At 41.3% G+C, this 22,257-nt stretch overlaps 1 protein-coding gene across 1 annotated transcript; it reads right to left on the bottom strand.

The window, feature by feature from the left end:
• Nucleotides 1-1,333: 1,333 nt before the first annotated feature.
• Nucleotides 1,334-21,195, bottom strand: col9a2 (procollagen, type IX, alpha 2). The gene is made up of 33 exons (XM_022194479.2): nt 21,141-21,195; nt 18,373-18,558; nt 17,099-17,173; nt 16,236-16,271; nt 16,076-16,138; nt 14,935-14,988; nt 14,548-14,583; nt 12,811-12,834; nt 12,613-12,666; nt 12,445-12,498; nt 11,129-11,179; nt 10,980-11,036; nt 10,834-10,887; nt 8,603-8,656; nt 8,385-8,438; nt 7,864-7,917; nt 7,693-7,746; nt 7,481-7,534; nt 7,329-7,382; nt 7,197-7,250; nt 6,425-6,469; nt 6,273-6,326; nt 6,116-6,169; nt 5,980-6,033; nt 5,827-5,898; nt 5,450-5,485; nt 5,281-5,325; nt 4,810-4,842; nt 4,531-4,677; nt 4,349-4,403; nt 4,008-4,196; nt 3,828-3,905; nt 1,334-2,657 (listed from the first exon to the last, which is right to left on the bottom strand). The coding sequence occupies exons 2-33, from the start codon at nt 18,442-18,444 to the stop codon at nt 2,452-2,454; spliced, it is 2,076 nt and encodes a 691-aa protein (XP_022050171.1). The 5' UTR covers nt 18,445-18,558; nt 21,141-21,195; the 3' UTR covers nt 1,334-2,451.
• Nucleotides 21,196-22,257: the final 1,062 nt, after the last annotated feature.

Below are 22,257 nucleotides of genomic sequence, written 5' to 3'. Positions count from 1 at the left end.
AGCCCTTTAACTGACGTTCTCATATTTGTGAAATTTAAGTTGTGATAAAGTGATGTAACTGTTTCCTTGCAGAGGAAAAAGAGATGATAGTGTTATTAGAAAGCGCAACACCTTTTATTTTATCTTTTATTTTTTAAATTTAATATTTTGATTTATTATTTTATTTCATTTTAAGGTTTGGATATTCTTGAACACTTATTTTAACAGAATATAGATTCTAATATTGTTGTAAAGACTAATGTTAGCACTCATGTTGGAATAAATCCTCATTGTGAAGCAACCCTTACTTGCACTGAATTGGAAATATTTTAGAAAAACACACTGGACAAGGCTAGAATTACATGATTTTAATAGTAATAGGTCGTGATCTAAAGTGGGTCGATCTGAGGCATGAAATTCCAGGGCTGAAAATGAGTCCCACTCTGCCCTGTGTGTACCACTTGGTAGTTGTTGGGGTTTTTTGTCTCTTTCTTTTATTTGTGTTGCTTTGTCGTGTTTTGAGTCCTTTTGCAGCTGTATGGGTCTCTTTGCAGTTGTTTTGTTCGTAGTTTCATCTGTCTCTTTGTGGTTAATTGCATCTCATAATAGTCATTTGTGCTTATTTGTAGTTTGTCTCTTCTTGTATCTCTGTGTGCTTCGTGTTTTGCATCTTTGTAGTTGTTTGTCTTCTTGTAGTTGTCTCTCTGTAGATGTTTTGTCTCTTTGTAGTTGTTCTTCCTTTGTAATTGATCTGACTTTACAGTTGTTTGCATGCCTTGTGGTTGTTTTGTCTCCTTGTAGTTGTTTTGTCTCTGCAATTATTTTGTGTCACATTGCATGTCTTACTAATTATCTTTGTAGTTGTTTGACTTTCCGATATGAAATGTTAATTACTTAAAACAGAGGCTGTTGCCACCTTGCCCCCCAACCCACTGGGATAGGGTTAGGGCCTCTACCTTGCACGCACATTTAGTAAGTTTGCATCAACTTTTAACGGCATCTGTAGATATTGCTGCATTGTCATTACTGTCCAGATCATATTGCATTTTGCTTTTTTTTAGCTACATTAAAAAAATACTTTGATGGCAAAACAATGAGAGAAAAATATGGCTGTCTTTCATTGCAAGAAACAAACGTGTGCAACTGGTTAATTATACCATAAAGGTGGCAACTTTTGGCCTTAGTAGTGTAAGAATGTTGACAAAAGCTGAGCATATGCAGCTTTAGAAGGATGGCAGTTTATTTACATGCAAGAAGTAATACTAATTAATACTAAATGTTTGAAAAAGAAGAAAGAAACAGACGAGGAGCTGTAAGAAATCCATTTCCATTCCCAACATGATACAGAAGAACATTGGATTTTACAAAAGGTTCCTCTTTATTGGTTTGGGAAGACCTGAACAGCCAGGAAAAAAAAAAACTTTTTACAGACGACTATATAAAGAACAATAAATAGCTTCTTTTGATGAAAATAAATCAGTCATTAGTTCGCTGACATCCTGTGGAGAGTTGACAGTGGCATGGAAAGCACATTTGGACTGTTAATTGATTGATTTTGAGAAAAAGTCATTATTACTGCAGGAACTCCTTATTATTCATCGATTTCATTAACACAGGATTTTTGTTGGTGCATATCGTAACCCATTCTTTTTTCTCTACATAATAATCAACACACATTTACAAAGATTTACAGCACTGCATTGTGGGAGATGGGAGTGCCCATCGGGATATGCTGTTGCCAGGCAACAAGAGGAAGAGATAAAGCTAGTCGTTAGTTTCTAAAATGAGACTTGGGTAGAAAGCGGTGGATTGGGAGGGGAGGGGGGCAATGTACACATGAGGTAAATCAGGGATTTCGCTCAAGCTTACAAATGAAAAGACTACATTTTACAATACAGTACAGTACTGAGTGGACATTCAGGCTGCAATCATTTATTGGTCCTTTTTGTACACTTTTAAGGCGTCAGGTGTGATGTCGCAAGAGAAGACATGGCATTTAAACTTCAAAACACATCTCAAAGAAAATATTGCATATATAAAACCATTTAAAGTGACCACGGTTGAAAAGAGTAGCACCCTTCATCACATTTGGTTTTCAGCTCAGATACTGTGTTGGTGGGAGACAAGGAGATGCAAGATGAATCTGTTCCTCTTTCACTGTTGGAGCTGGGCTGGGATATTTGGATGGGACTGACACTGACATCATCCAAAAAACACTAGAGAATTCAGAGGGATGTGGGTGGCCGTGAGCTGCTGTTGTCATGGTGATGTGGGGGATTAAGATCATGATGCCCCACCAGTAAAAAACTTCAGGTTGTCAGTCCTAGGAGGGAGGGGGGCTACATATCCAGTCACCACATTAATATTGTCCCCCACCTCTCATTCTTGATGTTATCCGACTGAGAAGAGTGGTCTCTTGCCGTCTCTCCTGCTTTCTCTCCCCTCTCTCCCAGGTGTTGCGGGAACAGGTCTCTAAACATTGGGTCCTTTGATCGTTCCAGCCTCCTGTAGTCTCGGTGAGGTGTACGCTGACGCTGCCAGACACATCGCTGCCTCACAGAAGCCTGGGAGACCTGACGAGCCTGCCTTACCGGGGCGACCAGCCTCTCCAGCTGATCCCTGAGGTCCTCTCTCGCCGGGCCTACCATCCCGAGCCACACCATCAACACCAGGAGGACCTACAGATTTAGAGGGAGAAGGGGTTTTAACTGATTTCTAAGGGTCAAGATGACAAATGGCACTGCAAAACATGTAAACAGTGGAAACCCCATTCAAGATTTCAATTACACACGTGCACTGTGTGTATGCATATATTTAAATCGTGTGTATGTGTGCACAGGGGAGTGTGAGTGTGTCTTACAGTGTTCAAATTAGCGTGTACTGTTGCAATCCTATTACATTCTCATTCAAAAGCATCTGTTAAATGACTAGAGTTAATGATGCCTTTAAAATGCTTTTCAGCAGGCTCTCCTGTGGCAAGAGCTGTAATGCCAAGTCCTTCAGTTGCTTCCTCTTCTTCACCTGTGGTGAGTAAGTGTGTTTCCATCCACCTGTCTTTTAATGCACATTTCCAATTGGCCCATAAAAAACCTGAGCGGAAACACTAAAACAGTCCAAAAAAAAAGAAGAGATATTTCCACTCAGCTGAGGTGGAAAAGTTAGTTGCATAAAAGCAAAATGTCACAAAGTGCAATTTAGACAGACTTTGTGAATAAATCATAATGCATATGAGGTTTATACATCATACAATTTCCTGTTCTTCTCTAGTTCGACAATGAACCATTTGTCATTGACATTGAAGTACTGAATGTTGGTCTCTGGCCTTCTGAATCCTGTGACATCAACATACCGCCAACCTTTATCTGCCTTTCTCACTCTCTGTTGCAATTTTAAGCATGAAAACAAGACCATGCCATAACCCAAAAGTTTTGTTTTTTTACCTTTTTAGGTAGTGACATCGGTACATTCATGTCTATTCCAATGTCATTTTGCCTACAGTATGTCAAAAGTGTACGCTTTATATTGCTTTCCGGAGATTTACAGACATTTATTAACATTTCCAAATGTGCTTCATTTTTGGTGTTACTCTTGACTTGAGAGCTGTCTCAAAAATAGACCCAACACACACAAAATGGTGGAGGTTGGAAAACAGCCACAATGCTTCAACACCCATGACAAAGATGCGATTTGGCATAGTCAGGTCCTGTGAACTGGCTATGACATTTCAAGTTAATACATGAAGAAAACATAGCTTGTCAAGACATTCCATTTAGGTTTTGGCATCAGTGGAAACTTGCTGAGATTGTTTTCAATTTTAAAAGGGTGCGTAAACTTTTTTCAGTTCTTACCTTGTATTCCTGGGGGCCCTGGTGGTCCTGGGTGAGGTTTACCTGGATCGCCTCTCTCTCCCTTGGCGCCTCTCTTTCCTTAAGAAAGATGTAAAGGCAACAGATGTAGGCTAAGAAAGAATTTCTTCAACATCTATTGGCAATATCCATACATATCAATGCCATCCGATTTAGTTTTACCTTTCAGCCCCGTGTTTCCAATCTGCCCAGGTGCTCCAAAGATACCTGGGATGCCACGTGCACCAGGTAAGCCATGTAACCCCTGAGGACCAGGTGCTCCTGGAGGTCCAGGGGGCCCAGGAGGTCCCATTACACCTGCACCACCAAGCACAGCCCTCTTGGCGCTCACTGCCACTGCTGCTAGCCTCTCTGTAACAAAAGAGACACCATCATCATTTTGATTAAACGACCTTTGATAGCGGGCAACTGATTGCTCAGGAGATGAAAGTAGTTTCAGGAAATGAACTAATCTAATCTCCTCTATGGACATCAAAGGTGAATATTCATGTCTAGACACTCACCCTGCAACATCTTCAACACCACTTCGATAATATGCTGGTCAGATGCATCACGTCCCTGGAGAGTGGAAGAAGGGGACTGAGTATTGCAAAGAGGCAGCAACTGACGAAGCATCGATCAGCATCGGTCCATATATGTACCATGCATATTAATAATGTTCCGATCAAGAGTGAAGTGGACTCACTGGTGATCCCTGAATGCCTGGCATGCCAGGTACTCCTCGCTCTCCGTTAAGACCCCTAGGACCAGGTAGCCCTGGTGGTCCCAGGTCTCCCGGTTTACCAGGATCTCCAGTGGGTCCATTGTGTCCAGTGTCCCCCCTAATTCCTTGCTGTGAAAAGAATAGCATTAAAGATGTATGAGGAGTGCAACAAAAGAGCCACTAAACTGTTGCATAAGGGAACAAATGAAAGAGGATAAAACAAATCCAGTGGTCATTAGACGTCCACAGTGCAATTCTCACCTGTCCTTTGGGCCCAGGTTCACCAGACAAACCCTGTCACAGCAAAGACAGACAGTCATTTTCGCATTCATCACCTCTGTCGATCATTTGTGCCTGTGAGACACTTATTGAGCTATAATTCAAGAAGGAATATTGTAAATGAACGTCTAAAAATGCGGCTTCAAAAAGCTAATGTGCATTGTTCCTTCACTGTCATGTAAATAGCTTATTTGCCATCTGGATTATTGTGAGGATTTGTATGCAAATTCAAAAACAGACATTTCCTTTTTCTTTTTAACTTTGGTACATTTTCGGCTATATATCACTCTGCTTTGATGCCTTCGGAACCAAATGTTTAAACCTTCTTACATAAAACCAGAAAGTTGTAGAATTTTTTCATACATACATATATATTAAGAGACATTGGGGATTTTGTCATAACACAAAGTTTCAAACAGCTTTAGGTTGAGCTGCAATCATTTTTTTTTTTACCTTTTCACCTTTCTCGCCAGCCAGTCCCTCAACGCCAGGGTCACCCTAAGAGCGACAGAGAGGAAAAGATGAAGAAAAGGAGAGAGAAGGCTGGAGGTTGCAGACGTTTGGAGGTGAAATACACAACGTTTCTGACAATTCTGTTTAAAAGAGCCAAAGTGCTACTCACAACGTCCCCTTTTGACCCAACTTTTCCTTGGAAGCCCTAGAAAGAGAGATTGATGAAGTACACGTAAACATGGTCAAACATAAGCTAAATAAGCTCAACATTGATTGAAGCCAGTAACACCAGAGATCACAAAATAGGATGGATGTTTCCTCACTCCTAAAACAAGTAACAAGAAGATACTCAAATTATCATTTATATTGTTTGCCTCATTCAGTGATTTACTGTGGATTCATTGGACTTTTATTCATGGGTAAACACTGCCCTCAATGGGCAAGTAGATGCAACTACAGTACTATAAGCGTGAGCATACTGGGCAATAATGCACATTTTAGACACAATGATATCTGTATTTTTTTCATGCACACAAATGCACAGACCTTGTCTCCTTTAGTTCCACTAAGACCCTGGGCACCTGGAACACCAATGGGGCCTCTCTCTCCTTTGCTTCCCTGTTAGGAGATTATATAATGTTAGAAGTACATCCTGGACTCTGTTCAAAATGCATTTGAAAAAGACACAATGCAGCTTACAGGCTTGCCGACGACTCCCTGTGGCCCAACTTCTCCCCGCTGGCCTCTGTCACCCTGCAGACATCAGCTGAGGTGAGTAGACATAGTTTTGAAGCAGTAGTTCTCGGTGTTTTAATGTCATATTTTGAGTTTATACCTTGGGTCCAGGGACTCCTTCCATACCAGGCTCACCAGGAAGACCAGGCTCACCCTAAGAGGAGGCAAAAATACATTTAATCACTCCACTGCACAATTAAAGCTTGCAATACCTTAAAAAAGAGGAAAAAAAACCACATAATTCTGTCAATGTTTACCAAAGGTCCCGAGGCACCTGCCATGCCAACATGACCCCTCGGTCCAGGTTCTCCCTGGCAAGAGAAGATTACATGAGAAAGGTATGCACTGAATGAGAATGGAAACCTGAAAAATGCTTAGATTAGTAGTAAACATCAGCTAAAAGACATACCTTCGCTCCAGCTCCACCCTTTGCCCCAGGGCTGCCAGGTAATCCCTACAGGCAGAATTAACACAAGTGAAATGAATGTTAATCAAACCATTCTGCACAATGCAGACAATAAATCTGAAAACGCAAGTGGGAAATGGCTGTGGGTATTAGTGTACAGGCCCTGGTAATAATGTTGGTGCTTGATAAAATAATAATACTAACAATGAAAACAGACTAAGTGGTTTCCATAGCCATACACCCGACAGTGATTGTGTGTGTGTGTGTGTGTGTGCGTGATGGTGTATCACAGCTGGGCCTAAAGCAGACTAAGTTACGGTGTTTGAGTTTGCAGCAGTGTTCGTGTCACCGCAGTGACCACACAGCAAAGTGTGCATCTCATGCTCCATTACCTCTTAGTCAGAATGATGCGCACACAAACACACACTTGTGTATACCCGCTGGCCTGATTGTGATAAATCGCTTGCGGTGGGAGGGAGAATGCTATTTCAAGGTGGTTTATATTCTAAAACAGTGTGGGTCACAGGGTCACTCTTAACCTGGATGACTGCCCAGAAAACCAAACATATCAAAATTTACAGGCTGCTTCACGCTGGTTTCCCCTGTCTGTGTTGTGGCTTTGTCGAATTGAGGAGTAGAACAGATTGCCCCCCTACGTGATCTGAGTGACAATGAGCTTTACTGACTAGTTCATTTGCATGTGTTTTTAGTGGCATTGCTGAACAAACCTCAAACAACCATATATCCTTCCCCAATACACCAAAATATCACTCACTGCTGCTCCCTGAGGACCAGGAGGACCAGGCATGCCAGCCTGCCCAGGGCCACCCTGCATGAAAGAGAGCAGAAGAGGAATAAATTGCCATCTTCTACTCGGATTGAAGCTACACCGTTGGCACTCACTTACCTTGATTCCAGGAATACCAGGTGTGCCATCTTTCCCATCAATACCCGGCAGACCCTGAAAAAGCAGGCAGATGAGTGAGTGGACTTCATTTGGCATACTGTCTGATCACCTCCACTGTTGTGCAGAGCACAAACAAAAGTGCGTTCACTCACATTCTCTCCCTTTTTGCCAACTGCACCCTGTGGGCCCTGGATACCTCGACTGCCCTGCAGAAGATAACCAAATCAGCCTCAGTGTATTCACAATGCACATCAGGGTCATTGTTTCCATTCAAGTTCGAAAGAATATTTCATCTTCTTTTTTTCCACATGTGCCACTGCTTTGACAATGAACTTCAAAGGAAAACACAAGGAATGTCACCCACTTTGTCTCCCTTGTCTCCTGCCTCTCCGGGTGGTCCCTGAGGTCCCTCCTCACCCTGCAAAAAAATGAAGAGGCTCAGACTACCTAAGGTTTGTGTATGTACCTGATTTTTTATGAGTAGATTAGTCTGTGCTTTGTGTGTGTGTGTGTGTGTGTGTGTGCGTGTTCTTACAGGAGGACCGGGAATTCCTACAGGTCCGTTGATGCCCTTGTAACCACGAGGGCCCTATGGGAAAACAACAAAGTGCCATCAATCACTTGAGATCAGAGAGGATGTTAAGTCACAGTAACCTACTATTCATTGTGATAAAGGGATAATTAGCGCTTAACTCACTTCGCTAATGGGAGCTACACAGAGCCAGCCACTCTTGCTTTGGCACTAAGCCGGGGTGCTAACTTGGCTAACGTGGCTAATGTTAACAGTAAGACAGATGGCTACAGCGGATCATTAACTACAGATGGAGGCACCGAGGACCCAGACAACCCCAACTCATTAGAGGAGGAGAGAGATTTGTGTTAGCATCATTTCCATATGTCCCCGTTGCTGGTAATGGATGATGTTTGTATAGTGGGGGCAAGTCTGGCTGCGCCTCCTTGGTGCTCATCTGAGAATGAGAACGGCCTCATACCCGAAGAGAGAAAAAACACAAGAAACTTCTTAGTGAATGTGATGAAAAGAAATAGGTTACTCACTGCCTCTCCTTTGGGACCCATCATCCCTGGATAACCTCTGAGACCCATTGGACCCTGAATGGAAAGTAAAACAAGGTCAGACAGAGACTCACCCTTGACTATGAACATGCACAGACCACTGCAAGTGTCAGTTTAAGATTATAATATGGCAAAATAAAAGGACATTAGCTTTTATTTCTAATTACTACTGATGAAAAATAAAATCATTCTCAGTATACCGGAGGTCCTGGGATGCCTTGTTCCCCAGAGATGCCTATTTCTCCCCTGGGGCCCTGGTGAAGAAAAGAAACAGAGCAGGCTGATTATTTTCTCTCAATCCGTGCTTCTCTCTGTCACACCTGTACCTGCTGCTTCCAATCATGGCACATTCACAATACGTTCTTAAATTTGTAGAAGGTTTATATGCCTTGTGTTTGATCGAAGAAAACTTTGAACTGGAGAGAAAATCCACTTGATGGTTGCTTTTGATGTCTAAGCTGGCCTTTGATGGTTGTGTACTGTTTACTTGCCAAGTCATGCTTTATAGAAACCTGCTGATGCTAATTGGCTAGCTAGAGTTAGCTAATCAAAAATTAATGAAGACTGAAGAAAAACCTACCGCAACCTCCTCAAATATTCAACCTTGGTCTTGGTACATGAAGCAGCTGATTTGGGTTATAATGGGTTGTCTGTATTATCAAAAGGAAGAGTTCAGCATTCTGGAGAATACAATTATATTCTATTTTTACCTAGAACTACGTGGGAAGCATGATGGTGGCTTTTCATCTATAGGTTAAATATGAAGCAGGGCTCAGGGGTTCATTGTCTCAGCTAAGCATCAAGAATAAATTCTGGGTTAGTTTATTTGATAAAATTACAGCTTTTTTTGTGAGGCTACCCGTTTCCTGCTGCCTTCCCCACTAAATAAGCTAGGCTAAGCTACCGTAAATGTTTCCTGGCTTTAGCACAGTGCTTCAGCTAGTGTTAAGCCTTAATTAAGCCTTGATTTTGTATCCAAGCAGATGTGCACACAGACTGCTTTAAGGACAGAGTTATGAGATACATATACAGGAGCCATCATTTATAAGCTTCCCATTCACTGTCCATGTAAGCTGCTGTGCAATGCATTCTGGGAGTAGCACATTTGTTTTCGAGAAACATGACATCATGTTTCCCACAGCTCACTTTCACAGAATTGAAGTCCAGGCTACTTTATGCAAAACCAGCTGGGGCCCGCTGCTTTTGGAAATTCCTAAAAAAAACAACTTTAAAGTAACCCACAGATTTGTCAGCTTCATGGCTTATTTCCCACTGCAAATGTTTTAAGCAATAACTGTGAACTGTTTTTGTAATGTAAGTGAAAGTTGCCAAACAAGCTGCCATATTGGTCTGGTTTGAAATCCAAGAGCAGACCGCCTATGAGTGGGGTGGTTAGCCAGTCAGGTGCAACCAGTGCTTGAATGGTTGCAGGAGGGTGTGCCATTTATTGGTTTTCTTGTGAAGCACATGTGTCTCTCATGACAAAATCTAGTTGCACAGACATCAAGCTTCCAATGCTGAGAAGTGGTGCAACCCTTTGCATTCAAAAATGCCTATGTGGACACATACCATTTTACTTTCCATGTTTATCGCTAAGCAAGGGTGTGATAAGGACCATGAAGTCTTTTGAGTGGACTCCAAGTGGACTAGAAACTAGTAAAATAACTCCACATCTATGATGTCCACAGCTATCTGGGTGTGAATCTGCAAGATAGTATAATCAAGGCTTATGTCACATAGACATTTTCTTCAGCAGTTTAGATGAAGATGAAAGCAATAATCTTTGTTAGTCTTTGGCATCCCTTAGTGATCAATGATATAGCAAGTAAAAAAGTACTGTACTATCTGCCGTATCTGTGTTTTATTCTAAAGAGCTAGTGGGGATGTAAATAGCTCTTACTGATTCTCTTTAAGAGGAAAAAAGTAAGAGCAGAGCTACAGTGCAACCTTGAGTCATCGCAAGTCTTCTAAAATACTGGTCAGCCTGGGAGGAGTGGTTCCTTGGTGTGTTGAGTGTTTTGAGCATCTAAGCACTGCCAGAAGGCTCCTTGTGTGGGAAGATCAGAGGCTAATTCCTCGAGCTTGGCTAGCTGCTCCCTCGGAGCCCACTGTGTGCTCATTAGATGTGCTTAATACAGCGAGGTGAGAGGGCTATGTGAACCCTGACTCTGTCATCCTCCCCTTCATGTACCTGCCCCCCCCCCCCCCCCCCTTTTCATCTGGCTTGTTGCATGCTGACTGCAGGGCCAGGGCCAGGCCTGACTAATCGCAGCCAGATTAGCGCCAGTCATGTGCCTCAGGGGGCTTCATTAGAGCTAATCCTTGCCTCTTGTGGTCCTGAATGGTGGATGTGCAAAACTGTACAGCATGTACATGTATGGGTGTTTGAGGGCATGCATGTATCCCCTGTAGCAGAGACTGTGCCGCTCACCGGTTTTCCTATGCTACCAGGGTCTCCAAGAACACCAGCACGTCCTTTGTGTCCCTAGAGGGAAAAAGTCAGTCAGGTTGGTGTCACAATGATTTTGCAATGTAAAATATTCATTGATGCTTGAAACAAACACTCGGGCTACTCACCTTGACTCCCTGTAGTCCTTGGGGACCTTTAGGTCCTGCTGGACAGTTAAGAGGACACTGTTGTAGAGAGAGAAAGAAGCGTATGAATTATGAAAAGGTAACTTGTGTCAAAAAAGATTTGCAAGAAGGGAGATGTCCTAAGGTCTTACCTGGAAGTCTGCACTGCCTTCCTCTCCACCAATGAACTTTCCTGGAGGACCCTAGACAGACAGATAGATATATGGAGGAGGAAAGTCACTGGGTCACAGTTGGCAGACAGTTGCATCTTCTCTTCTGAGCTGAGCCAGCACACTTTCTCTGTTCCTCTTCATCTATTTTCTTCCCATCTTTCCTTCTCGCTGTTTATAGATTGCATTCGAAAGTAAAGTATCTTTACAGGGCCTGATGTATTCCTACTTCAGTCAGATGAGACAGCCCACTGATCTAATGGGGGTTTATTTACCCTAGGACAGCACTAAAGCTAAACAAATACACTCCCCTAGGCTGGCAACATCATTCTCAATGAAGATACACCCCCCTCCCTTCTTGGAGTCAGTCAGAGATGCACACAGGAGACTACATACACCACTGGAAAATAGACATGAAAGCGTACCTCTCAAAACTGTTTTTGGTACCTCACCATTTAGTGTCTGCTGGGAGCTGCACAAGCAGCAGTGAGCTCTGGCTGTGCTAGGTGTTTTGTTACCATACAGTACATTTAAAAAAAACACATTAACTGCTGCTGGGTGTTTTGAACGGAGACATAGCATTATCTCATTTTTTATGTCCACCCACTCAGTGAAAGGAAGTCAACTGCAATTAGACTGATGGAAGTATAAGCTTGATTAAACCCAATAAGCTCCTGGTAGCTAATTTATTTCAGAATTTTTACAGCAATCTCAGTCACTGAAAAGACTCTTTTCATGAAATTATTTACCAGGACGTCTTTTCGGTAGATAAAGTTTGAGTTTATGTTAAATGTAATTGGAATGAGTTGCATGGTTTGTCCACCACAGAACACTGAAATGTTACATTTTTGAACTGCAAAATATTGCACAAATAAAAAATAAATGATTGAGGGGTTTTATTAAAAAAAAAATAGTATTAAAACAGATGAACTGCTATTTCATGTGTTCATATAAGAAGACAGGCTGTAACAGGTTGATTATCAGATCAGTGCCAGCCTCAAAAATCTAGTAATTAACGTGCTTTAGGGGAAATTGTTGCTTATGTTGACTATCCTGCTATTTTCTACCTGCTTACTGGATTTGGAAAAGGTGAGCAAAAATTGTTATTTTGAAAGTTATTCAGCCCATCCACTATACAACAATGTTAGAAAAGGTGGATCAGATGGTCACAGCAGAGCTCCTTGTCTTCTTTTGTCTGAAGGAATTTTAACTCCAAGATCATCTCTGGTAAAATTCAAAAGAGAGATGATCAACTGATCAGATTTTCCCTGTGAAACCAATCCTGGATGGACACTTACTGGCTTGCCAGGAGGTCCAGGAAGCCCTGGAGGTCCAGGTGGTCCCATGACACCCTGAATGAAGACAAAAATGTTAGGAAACTTTAAATAAGAAGCTGAAAATCAAAGGATTCTGGCTCATTTATGTTTGTAGGTCATGAAGACAGTATGATAAACTGAAGTTACTACCTTTGCTCCATTTGGCCCGATTTCACCAGGAAGACCAATTGGCCCTGGAGCGCCCTAGACAGATGGTGGCATAGTGAAGGAGTGCAAAGGACAATATAATATGAACATACCCCACCTTCCACAAATTACTTCCACACCTCAAAGAAAAGCTATTAAGAGATAAAGGCATAACTGTGTAATGCCATAAGAGCTACTTACAGCCAGACCTGGAAGACCGGACCCCTGTGTGGACAGAAGAGAGAAGGGGGTTCAATTACCATATGACAAGTAGAACCAATCCATCGGAGTATCAGTTAATGTTTGAGAAAGCCAATTAATAACAAATGCAGTAATTCGGTAATGCGTGTGTACAGTGTCAGCACAGGTTAAACAGTGCTCAGGAACAAAGGCACAGAACACAATCAGTTTGTGTTTGCTGTGTCTTGTGCTTGGAATTAATTATAAACAAAGTAATTAAGTAAGTAAGCCGTCTTGGAGAGAGAACAGCCTACAGGGCACGATCTCCTGCCTGTGCAGCGTAAGACAGCCGAGTGTACAAGCTCAGCCCTCAGACTGGACGCCTGTTAATGCTAAATAAAGGATTATCTAATAGTGTAGCATTCAAGCATGACATTGGATGACTGTGGAATTAAATATATTGGAGGATGTGCAAAAGATGGACTCTGAGCACCACCTAGCGAAGACAGACGGTACTACAAATGATGCATGAACTCAGTGGTTGCATTCCATGATCATATAGAATTGGATTGTTATAGAAAATAAGGCTCATGTCAGCTGGAAGAAGCATATGCCACATCTGGGTGCACTGGAAAGGGGGCACAGCTGGTCAGGCATTCAGGCATAACAAAAAAGGGACTCAGGAGGTTGCTTGATGAGACCAGCTGCGTTACAATATGTTTGTTGGGAAACTGACTAGGCTTTAAACAACACATAATTCACTCATTCATAACTCATTTCTTAAGTACCACGGAACCCCGTTGAGATAATGTTACATAATTAACCACAAGTCATTTTATGCAAATATGCAGCAAGAATATTTACTCAATAACTGACTTTCAGTAGACTTTAGAGGATAAAACATGTATTTTTTTGCTTGCAACCCCTTACAGAAAAAGCATCTGACTGTCACATTTCCACAGATTATGAGCTATTCCAACAAAAAGACATTTAATCTTTCAGCAGCACCAAGAAGGCAAAATTATTATTATTATAAAAATGTTGGGAAAATATATATATAAAAAGTTGTCAACTATGTGAGGCAGAACTGTGTTTTTTCTTCTTTGCTACCCCATTCATCATCAGGCGACCACTCACATTTCTGTAGAGGGACCTGATCAATAGGTGGGCAGCCAGTGGTCTAAACTACCTAACTTAATATAAAGTATGATAGTTGCTGAAAAATGGTTCCTCCAGGACCAGCAGTAAAATGCTTCATATGTATTGATACAGGAGTAACAATCCAATAATGTAATGTATAATACATATTGTAAAGTATATATTTATCACTCGACGAGGCAATTTTTTCTGCAGATTTGTCCACCCCATTTATATTAGTGCGACTCAGGTAATAAATAATAGTGCAGTTCAACAGCACCACAAACTATATCCTCCAACATGATCACAAACTTTTAATGAGAATTTCTTATCAGAAAAAAAAGTTGAAAAAAAGGGTCTGATGATGAAAGTTCTTTCTGTTCTAAGAGACACACCTTATTACTTGCACGTCTCTTGTTGCTGTATAAATATTACCTTGTGTATTAACTTGCCATCATTTTTCATGTGACTTTTAATGTGTTTTTTCTAAATTTGTGCAACCATTCAGCACATTAATCTTCGCGAAGGTGGCATGTTTTCTAGCAGGACTGCTGTGTTAGACTGCTTTTTTTTTTTTTTTTTTCAATGTACCTAATGAACAGATAGCTGTAATTTACTTACTGGAGGTCCGGGCTCACCACTTGGACCGGGTTGACCCTGCAGACAAGAGAAAACAGTCACGTAACTATAGTGGTTACATGCTAGAAACTTTCACAAATAAGTAAGAAAAATATCCTGAGGGTGTGGAATTAACAAATTTGCTAAGATCATATTTTATTACAGCTGCAACAAACAAGCACAAAAAAAATAAAGAGCGACACTAATTATATAACTTGTACTGTCAGCAGGGGTTCAGTTGTGCTGCTCAACATCACAGTGACAACACAAAGGGAACAAGCCCCGGAGTTGTTTTTGTTGCTGCAAAACTGACCCCTGTTTTTCACATAGCAGCAGTATAATGGTGCATTTGTTCTAATAATCTTTTCAGGTCAACATTTAGACTCTTGCCTTTGGGCCAGGGCTCCCGATGGGACCTCGATCACCTTTCGCTCCAATCAAACCCTGCAGACAGACAGAAAGGGATGAAAGCAGGAAGGTAAACTGTACAGAAGTTCATGGCAGGGAAACGGTCAGAAAGGACACCATTAGTTTACACGTGACTTGAATTCACCTCACAACAGGGTTAATCACACATCTGATCGAAGCTGACACAGTAATTGGGAAGCAAACCTGAGATTGAGATTCCGGGGCGGATTACTGACTAAACCTCAGAGGAATGCATGTATGTGTGTGTTTGTGTATGTGTGTGTGAGAGAGAGAGAGAGAGTTTTGGTAGCATGTGACTATTTGGCATTGACACTCAATTTCCCTGTGATCTAGGCTGAAGCAACAACTTGCCCTCAGTGCCCTCAGACAAGCTGCAATGCAATTACTATCAGGCAAATCCACAAAGGAAGTTCAAAAATCATTTTAAACCAATCTGAGTGTCTCTATCGCTATTCAGCTAGTGATGACTGGAGACTTAATTGTTGTCATCAGCAAAGTATAATGGGTTTGACATAAAATATCTAGTTCATCATGTGAGTATTCCTGACTAGTTGCTGAAAAAAATAAATTACCAATTGAAACCAAACTGGGAAACGTGAGAAACTACAGGTAGCAGTCCTCCAACTAGGTCAATAGCCTGTTTCTCAGTTATAAAGAAGGTGTTTAAGATCTGCCCCCAAAATGTAATGGGTTCTTCCTGCTTCATCTCCACCACTAAGTTTCATGAAATCCAGCCTGGTAATTTTTGTATAATCTTGCCAACACGTGCCAACAACAATTCTCGGTTGCCATTCTTTACATAGGAATGATGAAAATACCACACAATAAACCAATGTTTAGCATCTAGCATTATGACAATATGTTACATGTTATATTAAGCCCAGTCCATGGGAAAAATTGTAAATGCTGTTGCCAAGTGAAAAATGTGTAAAATATTAGGATAAAGCCTGTTATGCCAGTATGCAAGTACTACTAATTCAGCATATTAAGCCTCTCAGACGTTTTCTTTTTGGAATAATTTTTTCCTCTATCGTTTCATAGTAATAATATTCTTTTCATTTTATCACACACAAAGAACACATCACCATTAAATTCTACTTACATCAATGCCATTCTCTCCTGGCGGACCGTCAGGACCTGGCTCTCCTGGCTCTCCTTTCAGCCCCTACAGTAAAACACAAAGCATGAAGAAAACCAGGTCCAGCTAAATCACAAGTTAAATTTGCTGCAATATTGCATCTAACAATGTACTATAAACTTACTGGTGGACCAGGGGTGCCTGGAGGTCCTTTGTCTCCCTGCAGAGAGACAGATTACCGGATTACCAAAGTAAATGACATGTGCTAAACATCTCCTATTAGACTTGTGTATTAGAATTAATCATTTAGTTCATATCTGCATCACATCCATCACCTAAATGTCCTTCACCAATCTGCCACTGTGCTCTTCTGGAAATGATTTAGGCAGCTTTAGCTGTTAATTAGTTTTAGAACATAAAAACTGTCAAAGTTGTGGTGGCTCTCTAATTTCCATGTTGCTTCTGCATAAATACATATTGCTACACGAATGTTCTTATGACCAAAGTGTACACAGAAAGGCACATATCCAACAATTCAGTTGAGTGTAAAGTACATCTGCGCAGAAAGATTTAGTAACTGGCATGTACAGTGTGTAAATACAATAGCAGGACACACTTTACTGCAAGATCATGGCCTTTATTTTTGTTTAGAATAAAACTAAGCCAATTTTCAAAAACCTGTTCACATTTCATTTGGGATTTAGACGCCAAGCATGTTATCTACACACCAGCAGACTGTTTCCTGCTGCACCCGCCCAGCCGCTTTCATTTCCAGCACATTTATACAACCTGCCTGTTGTTAACCCTTAAAATAACTCGCATGTATCACATTACTGTGACCTAAACCAAGGACCAAGCTGAGGATCCCTCCTCAAAGACCCCTCTCTCTGCACTGAACAGAGCTCTTTTGTGACAGTGTGTTTTCATACTCAGTGCTCCCTGCTGGTAAGACTCCAGTACTGCAGATCAGAGCTGGGTTTGGTATTTCTCCAGCACAATGACGATCTTTGTGAAAAACCTGCTGGGCAAACCTGTGTGGATACTCACATCAATGCCATCTGACCCAGGAGTGCCAGAGGGGCCTGGTGGGCCTTGCTGGCCCTGAGGTCCAGGTGGACCCCTCTGAAACAGGCAGAAAGAGAAAATGTCAAACGAGCACATTGGTCACTTAGCGGTTATGAAAATTGTACAATTATTTAAAGATACTGAGAAAATCTATTGTAAATTCTATATATCAGCAATAATGTAGTAGTACAGTATGCACTGCCACTATAAATTGTCACTTTTTACCCTTAAAGCAATATTAATATTATATAAATTAGTTTTCACAGTTTTACAAATGAAGAAATATACTTAAAAATAAAAATAAAAATCACAAAAAATATATGAATCATTATACAGCATTCTATAAACTGGGTATGCAATCTGGATTAACCTGTGGGGCTAAAAATATGCCATAAATAGTATCAATGATTACAAAGCATGCACTTGAAGTCCAATGACTTTATTATAAAGCATTAAAATATCATAGAAAAAGCATAGAAAGCAAAGTAAATACAATAAAATGTGTAAATGTGAGGGGTAAAAACAAAGAATTGATAAGGAATGTGGGAGGAGGCACAGTCATGAGACTGGCACCGTTTACCCCCATCTCTCCCCTCCTCGCCCCCATCTCTCCATCCTGTCTTGAATATCATCGACAGTGAGTCCATCGCATGATAAAAAGTCTTAATCCAACTTTGAATTCTTCATGTGTTTAAAAAAAAACAGAATAATCCTTGATGGCGAAAAAGTCCAGAAGGGTAACATGTGGGTGTCTGTTTGAAGAGGGGCTTTCACACACGGTGAACAAAGTTTGTGACTGTGTGTGTGTCAGTTCAGACAGTTTTGTATCTGTCGTGGCAAGTTTGCACCAGAAAAAAATGTCTCTTATTTATACAAAAACAACCCAACCGTCCTCTTCACCCCAGAAAAGTAGCCTCGGTACTCAAAAAATCCATGCCTTTAACAGGTGCTCCTCAGAGATACGACTCCATACATGACAAGGATGATAATCCACAAACGATTGTCCAGCTTTCTTGCATGTCCACAGACCCATCTGAAACACTTCTTTTCTTTTACATTTATGCTCTAAAGCCCGATCGTCACCACACATAGGTCTGTGTCGCCAGGCTTCAGTATTTTCAACCAGCACACAAGACAGCACACAACCTATACCATCACTTTAAGTTATCCAGAGGGCCCTCTGTGGGGGCCCTTATCCCCCCTGAACCCCTGAATAAAGCAGCTGAGCCTGATCTCAAGCTCCACTGTCCACTCACCACTTGGGCCAGAGCCAGGCACAAGGTCTGCAGTATCACCCAGGTCTTCAGCAAGGCAGAGAGAGCAGCCATGGTCCCTCTCCCCCGTCTGTCTCTCCTCGGTTCAGCAAATCCTCTCTTCTCGCTCCTCTTTCCGCTCCCTTACTCCTCTCCAGGCCGGCACAGTGGGGAACTGGTGGAGCGAAGCTGTCCCGAGAAGAAGGGGGGACGTGGGGGAGCCGGGGGGGTGGGGGGTGGGTGGGGGGGATGGATGAGGAGGGTGGGGAGGGAGTAGCGCAGAACGAGAGAGAGAGAGAGAGAGAGAGAGAGAGAGAGAGAGAGAGAGAGAGAGAGAGAGAGAGAGAGAGAGGTGTATTCCTGCCCCTTCTGTTGGCCCCCTAGAAAAATATTCTATGCAACTATATATACACACTCAACAAAAATATAAATGCAACACTTTTGTTTTTGCTCCCATTTTTTAAGAGATGAACTCAAAAATCTAAAACTTTTTCCACATATACAATATCACCATTTCTCTCAATATTGTTCCAAATCTGTCTAAATCTGTGACAGTGAGCACTTCTCCTTTGCTGAGATAATCCATCCCACCTCACAGGTGTGCCATATCAAGATGCTGATTAGACACCATGATTAGTGCACAGGTGTGCCTTAGACTGCCCACAATAAAAGGCCACTCTGAAAGCTGCACCTTTAAACACATTATCACAAGCCTTTGGACAATATTCAAAACCTTAATTTGCATCTGTCTGTCTCTCTCTGCAAATGTGTCTTTTTTTTTTGTTCCCCTCACACCCTAAGGCTAAAATGCGCATGGTGATGTAAATATCCCCACACACTAACAAAGTCAGTGTCTGACTGCATAAATAAAACAAATCCGCAGAAGGACAAGCATATAAATGGACGGGGTTGAGTCAGGGAGGAACAGGATGCAGTATCCATTATGCCAACAAAAATGGTGGACTGTATCTTCTTTGTTTGCATAAATGAGTGATTGCAAATAATAATCCTAATCTCATCTCACCTATTTATGCTTTCAAGGCCAATGCAAACTGCCATCTGCTGCCACCTAGTGGTCATTGTACACAGAGCAGGTTAGTTCCCACACTAATCCAAAGTGGTGTTTCAAAGGCGAATAAACAAAACTCATGGAGATGTGAAAAATGACCTCATAGTGACCCCTATTGTACAGAGAATACATTACACCAAATAAAGCATTTTCCTCTACAGCCACTAGATGGCAGCAAATACACATTAACAGATGCCTCTGCAGAGCAGTTTTTCAGCTGTCGATGCCTCCACTGCAACCACTGGGCATCACATTTGTTGATAATAAAGACAATGCCGAGGATGCTGAGAGGAGATGCATTTATTAGCAAATTGAGATCCATTGCGCTACGGGGAATCTCAGCACACCACTATAAACAGCAAATTAGGAAATCAGCTCAGTGGTGGTTTTTGTATTAGTTTGTTGTTTTCCAGTTGTGCATCTATCACTCTCTAAATCAAAATTAATTGTTATGCGTTTCTCATATGTTGCACAATGGATTAAATATTAACTGCTTCCTGGTGATGCTTTTACAAAAAACAGGAAATAGCAGCTATTAAATGGAATAATTAAAATGAAATATGCAGAAAAACCGAATAAATCTGAATCGTTTTTCTTTTTTACATTTATTTTATAATAACTTTTTCAGAGTTGGATTGTCCTGGTTTGCTCTACTGTAGCCTGCAGGATTGAATGGAGATAAAAACCAAATTGCAGACATGCCATCGGAAACAAAGCAATTCAAAACCACAGAGAAAGCACTTCAAGTAATTTATAAAGTCAGTAATGGATTGCATATATTGCAAGACTTCCCTGTCTCTGGCTCATCATATTAGTGTTGTGCATTCATGAAATGAGACCGATCACATATTAGAAAACTGGTGCTGGTACATAATAGTATCTAATAAGAGTGCACCAAATCTGTGTCTTGCAGGGACCACAAGCAGGCATCGTTAAGGGTCTTCTAATTCATTATTCTCTAGTGAACTGTGAAGCGTTTGCCTCGATGCCACTTCTCCAACAAGTATGTTTCCAAAGTGACAATGTCAGCAAAGTTCTGTAAATTCAAATGACAAAGTCCTATTTTCTCGTAATCCTTATGAGTCACTTCCTTCAAGCAGTTGACTATTGCAACATGAAGGAAGGGCTTGGTTTAGATCGTAATAAGCGTTTGATGCAGTGTGTAATTGATCAAAGCAATATGAAAAGTGATTACATGGATTTTAAAGGTTTAAGCTGTGTGACAACCAAGCTCCAAACTTTATTGTAGACTGAATATCAAATACAATCTTTCTCATTTTTATTCTTATATCATTATCTGAACTGGCCATACGTACTGTAGTTATGTTGTGATAGCATGGTGCTGGTTACTTTGTTTTGAGTGACCTGACCTGATTGATGCTACAATGATAAGTAAATGCACAGTTAAGTTAATTAAAATACATAAAATAATAGCAACAGAAGAATGACAAACAGAACTGCTAATTTTGGATTAAGAATTATATCTGTCAAAAGAACAGATTGATATTTTGAGAAATTCTCTTGTTCTTCTTGCTGAGAGTTTAATGAGAAGATCGATACCATTCACACATCTGTATGCCAAATGTGAAGCTACAATCAGCAGCTTAGCTTAGTGAAAAGACTGAAAACATGCAGAAACAGCCAGCCTGACTCTGCCCGAACGAAATAAAATCTGTAGAAGAGCTGCTAAGCAGATTCTTACCACAGTCTTGCTGTTTTGCCCTGTTTCCAGTCTTTATGCTAAGCTATCTGGCTGTTGGCTCCAGCTTCATATTAGATGGAAAAATATGAGTGCAGCAGCACATCTCTCAAAATGTCAAACAATTCCAGGTCACCTACAGTGAGTATAAACTAACAAATAGTCTTTCAGGCAGCTGTCTGATATACACTGACTGAGCCAGGCTAACCCGTTGTTATCTGAGAAGCTGCCACAGTGCAGCATTGCTTATTTGATTTTGCATTTTCATATCAAAATCTCCGACACCAAACCTTATAAAACACAGCGAGAGCACAGGCGCATCGAATTTCAGAAAATAGAGAGATCAAATGCATGGAAATGCATCTGTATCCAAAAAACCCGCTGCGCTGATCTTCTCACGGGTGTAAACTCAAAAAGAATCATCATCCAGTTGTTGTCTTTCTCATTATAAATGATTCCCCAGCCTCCTCAAACTTTGAAAACAGACAAGGAAAACATTGGCCTCTCATGATTCTCTCAGTCCCTCAAAATCGCTCTCTCTCTTTTCCTCTGCCTCCTTCTCCCTGCTCATGTTTAAAATCTCAGCGGACTATGGCTTAACTCTTATTTTTCTAAAAGCAAGCAATCACCACAATCTTGCTTTCCATGACTTCTAGCTTACGGAGACATGTGTGCCACCCATATTCAACCAGTTCTCACCTCAAGACAACCAAACTGTCATCATCTGGCTTCCACGCACATGAACAACTATGCACGTTTACACACACATGCATTTAAGCAGCACCTAATTGAAATATTATGAGTGGCCAGGGAGGTTTTTGGTTCTGGCTGATATTCAGTTCTCTGCTCTCACTTTTCCTGAGAAAATATCTGTTTTCACACAGGCAGGGCATGTCCGCTCCCCTCTCTAATAAGACGCCTGAGAGAATGGTATTCATCATTTCAGTCCCATGCAAAGACAGCAGGACACATACAAGCACACAACCGCAGCGTGATGATGACAGACAGGGTAAATATTATTCTAGAGTGCAGGTGTGAGGAGTTGCGGTGACGTGATAACAGAGGAGGTCATTAGGAGCTCCGGCAGGATTTGAGGCCGACCCTGAAGTCTTTAAGTGTT

This window comes from Acanthochromis polyacanthus, chromosome 11 (assembly GCF_021347895.1).
Source record: "Acanthochromis polyacanthus isolate Apoly-LR-REF ecotype Palm Island chromosome 11, KAUST_Apoly_ChrSc, whole genome shotgun sequence".
Taxonomy (NCBI): Eukaryota; Metazoa; Chordata; class Actinopteri; family Pomacentridae; genus Acanthochromis; species Acanthochromis polyacanthus.
Note: the sequence above shows the minus strand (reverse complement) of the source record. Positions and strands in the feature narration are given on the sequence as shown.

Coding starts and splice junctions, on each gene's coding strand:
- col9a2 (XM_022194479.2), bottom strand. CDS start 18,444: ATGGCTGCTCTCTCTGCCTTGCTGAAGACCTGGGTGATACTGCAGACC. Junction 7,251..7,328: donor CTGGTATTCCTGGAATCAAG/GTAAGTGAGTGC, acceptor TCTTTCATGCAG/GGTGGCCCTGGGCAGGCTGG. Junction 5,486..5,826: donor GTGGAACTAAAGGAGACAAG/GTCTGTGCATTT, acceptor CTCTCTTTCTAG/GGCTTCCAAGGAAAAGTTGG.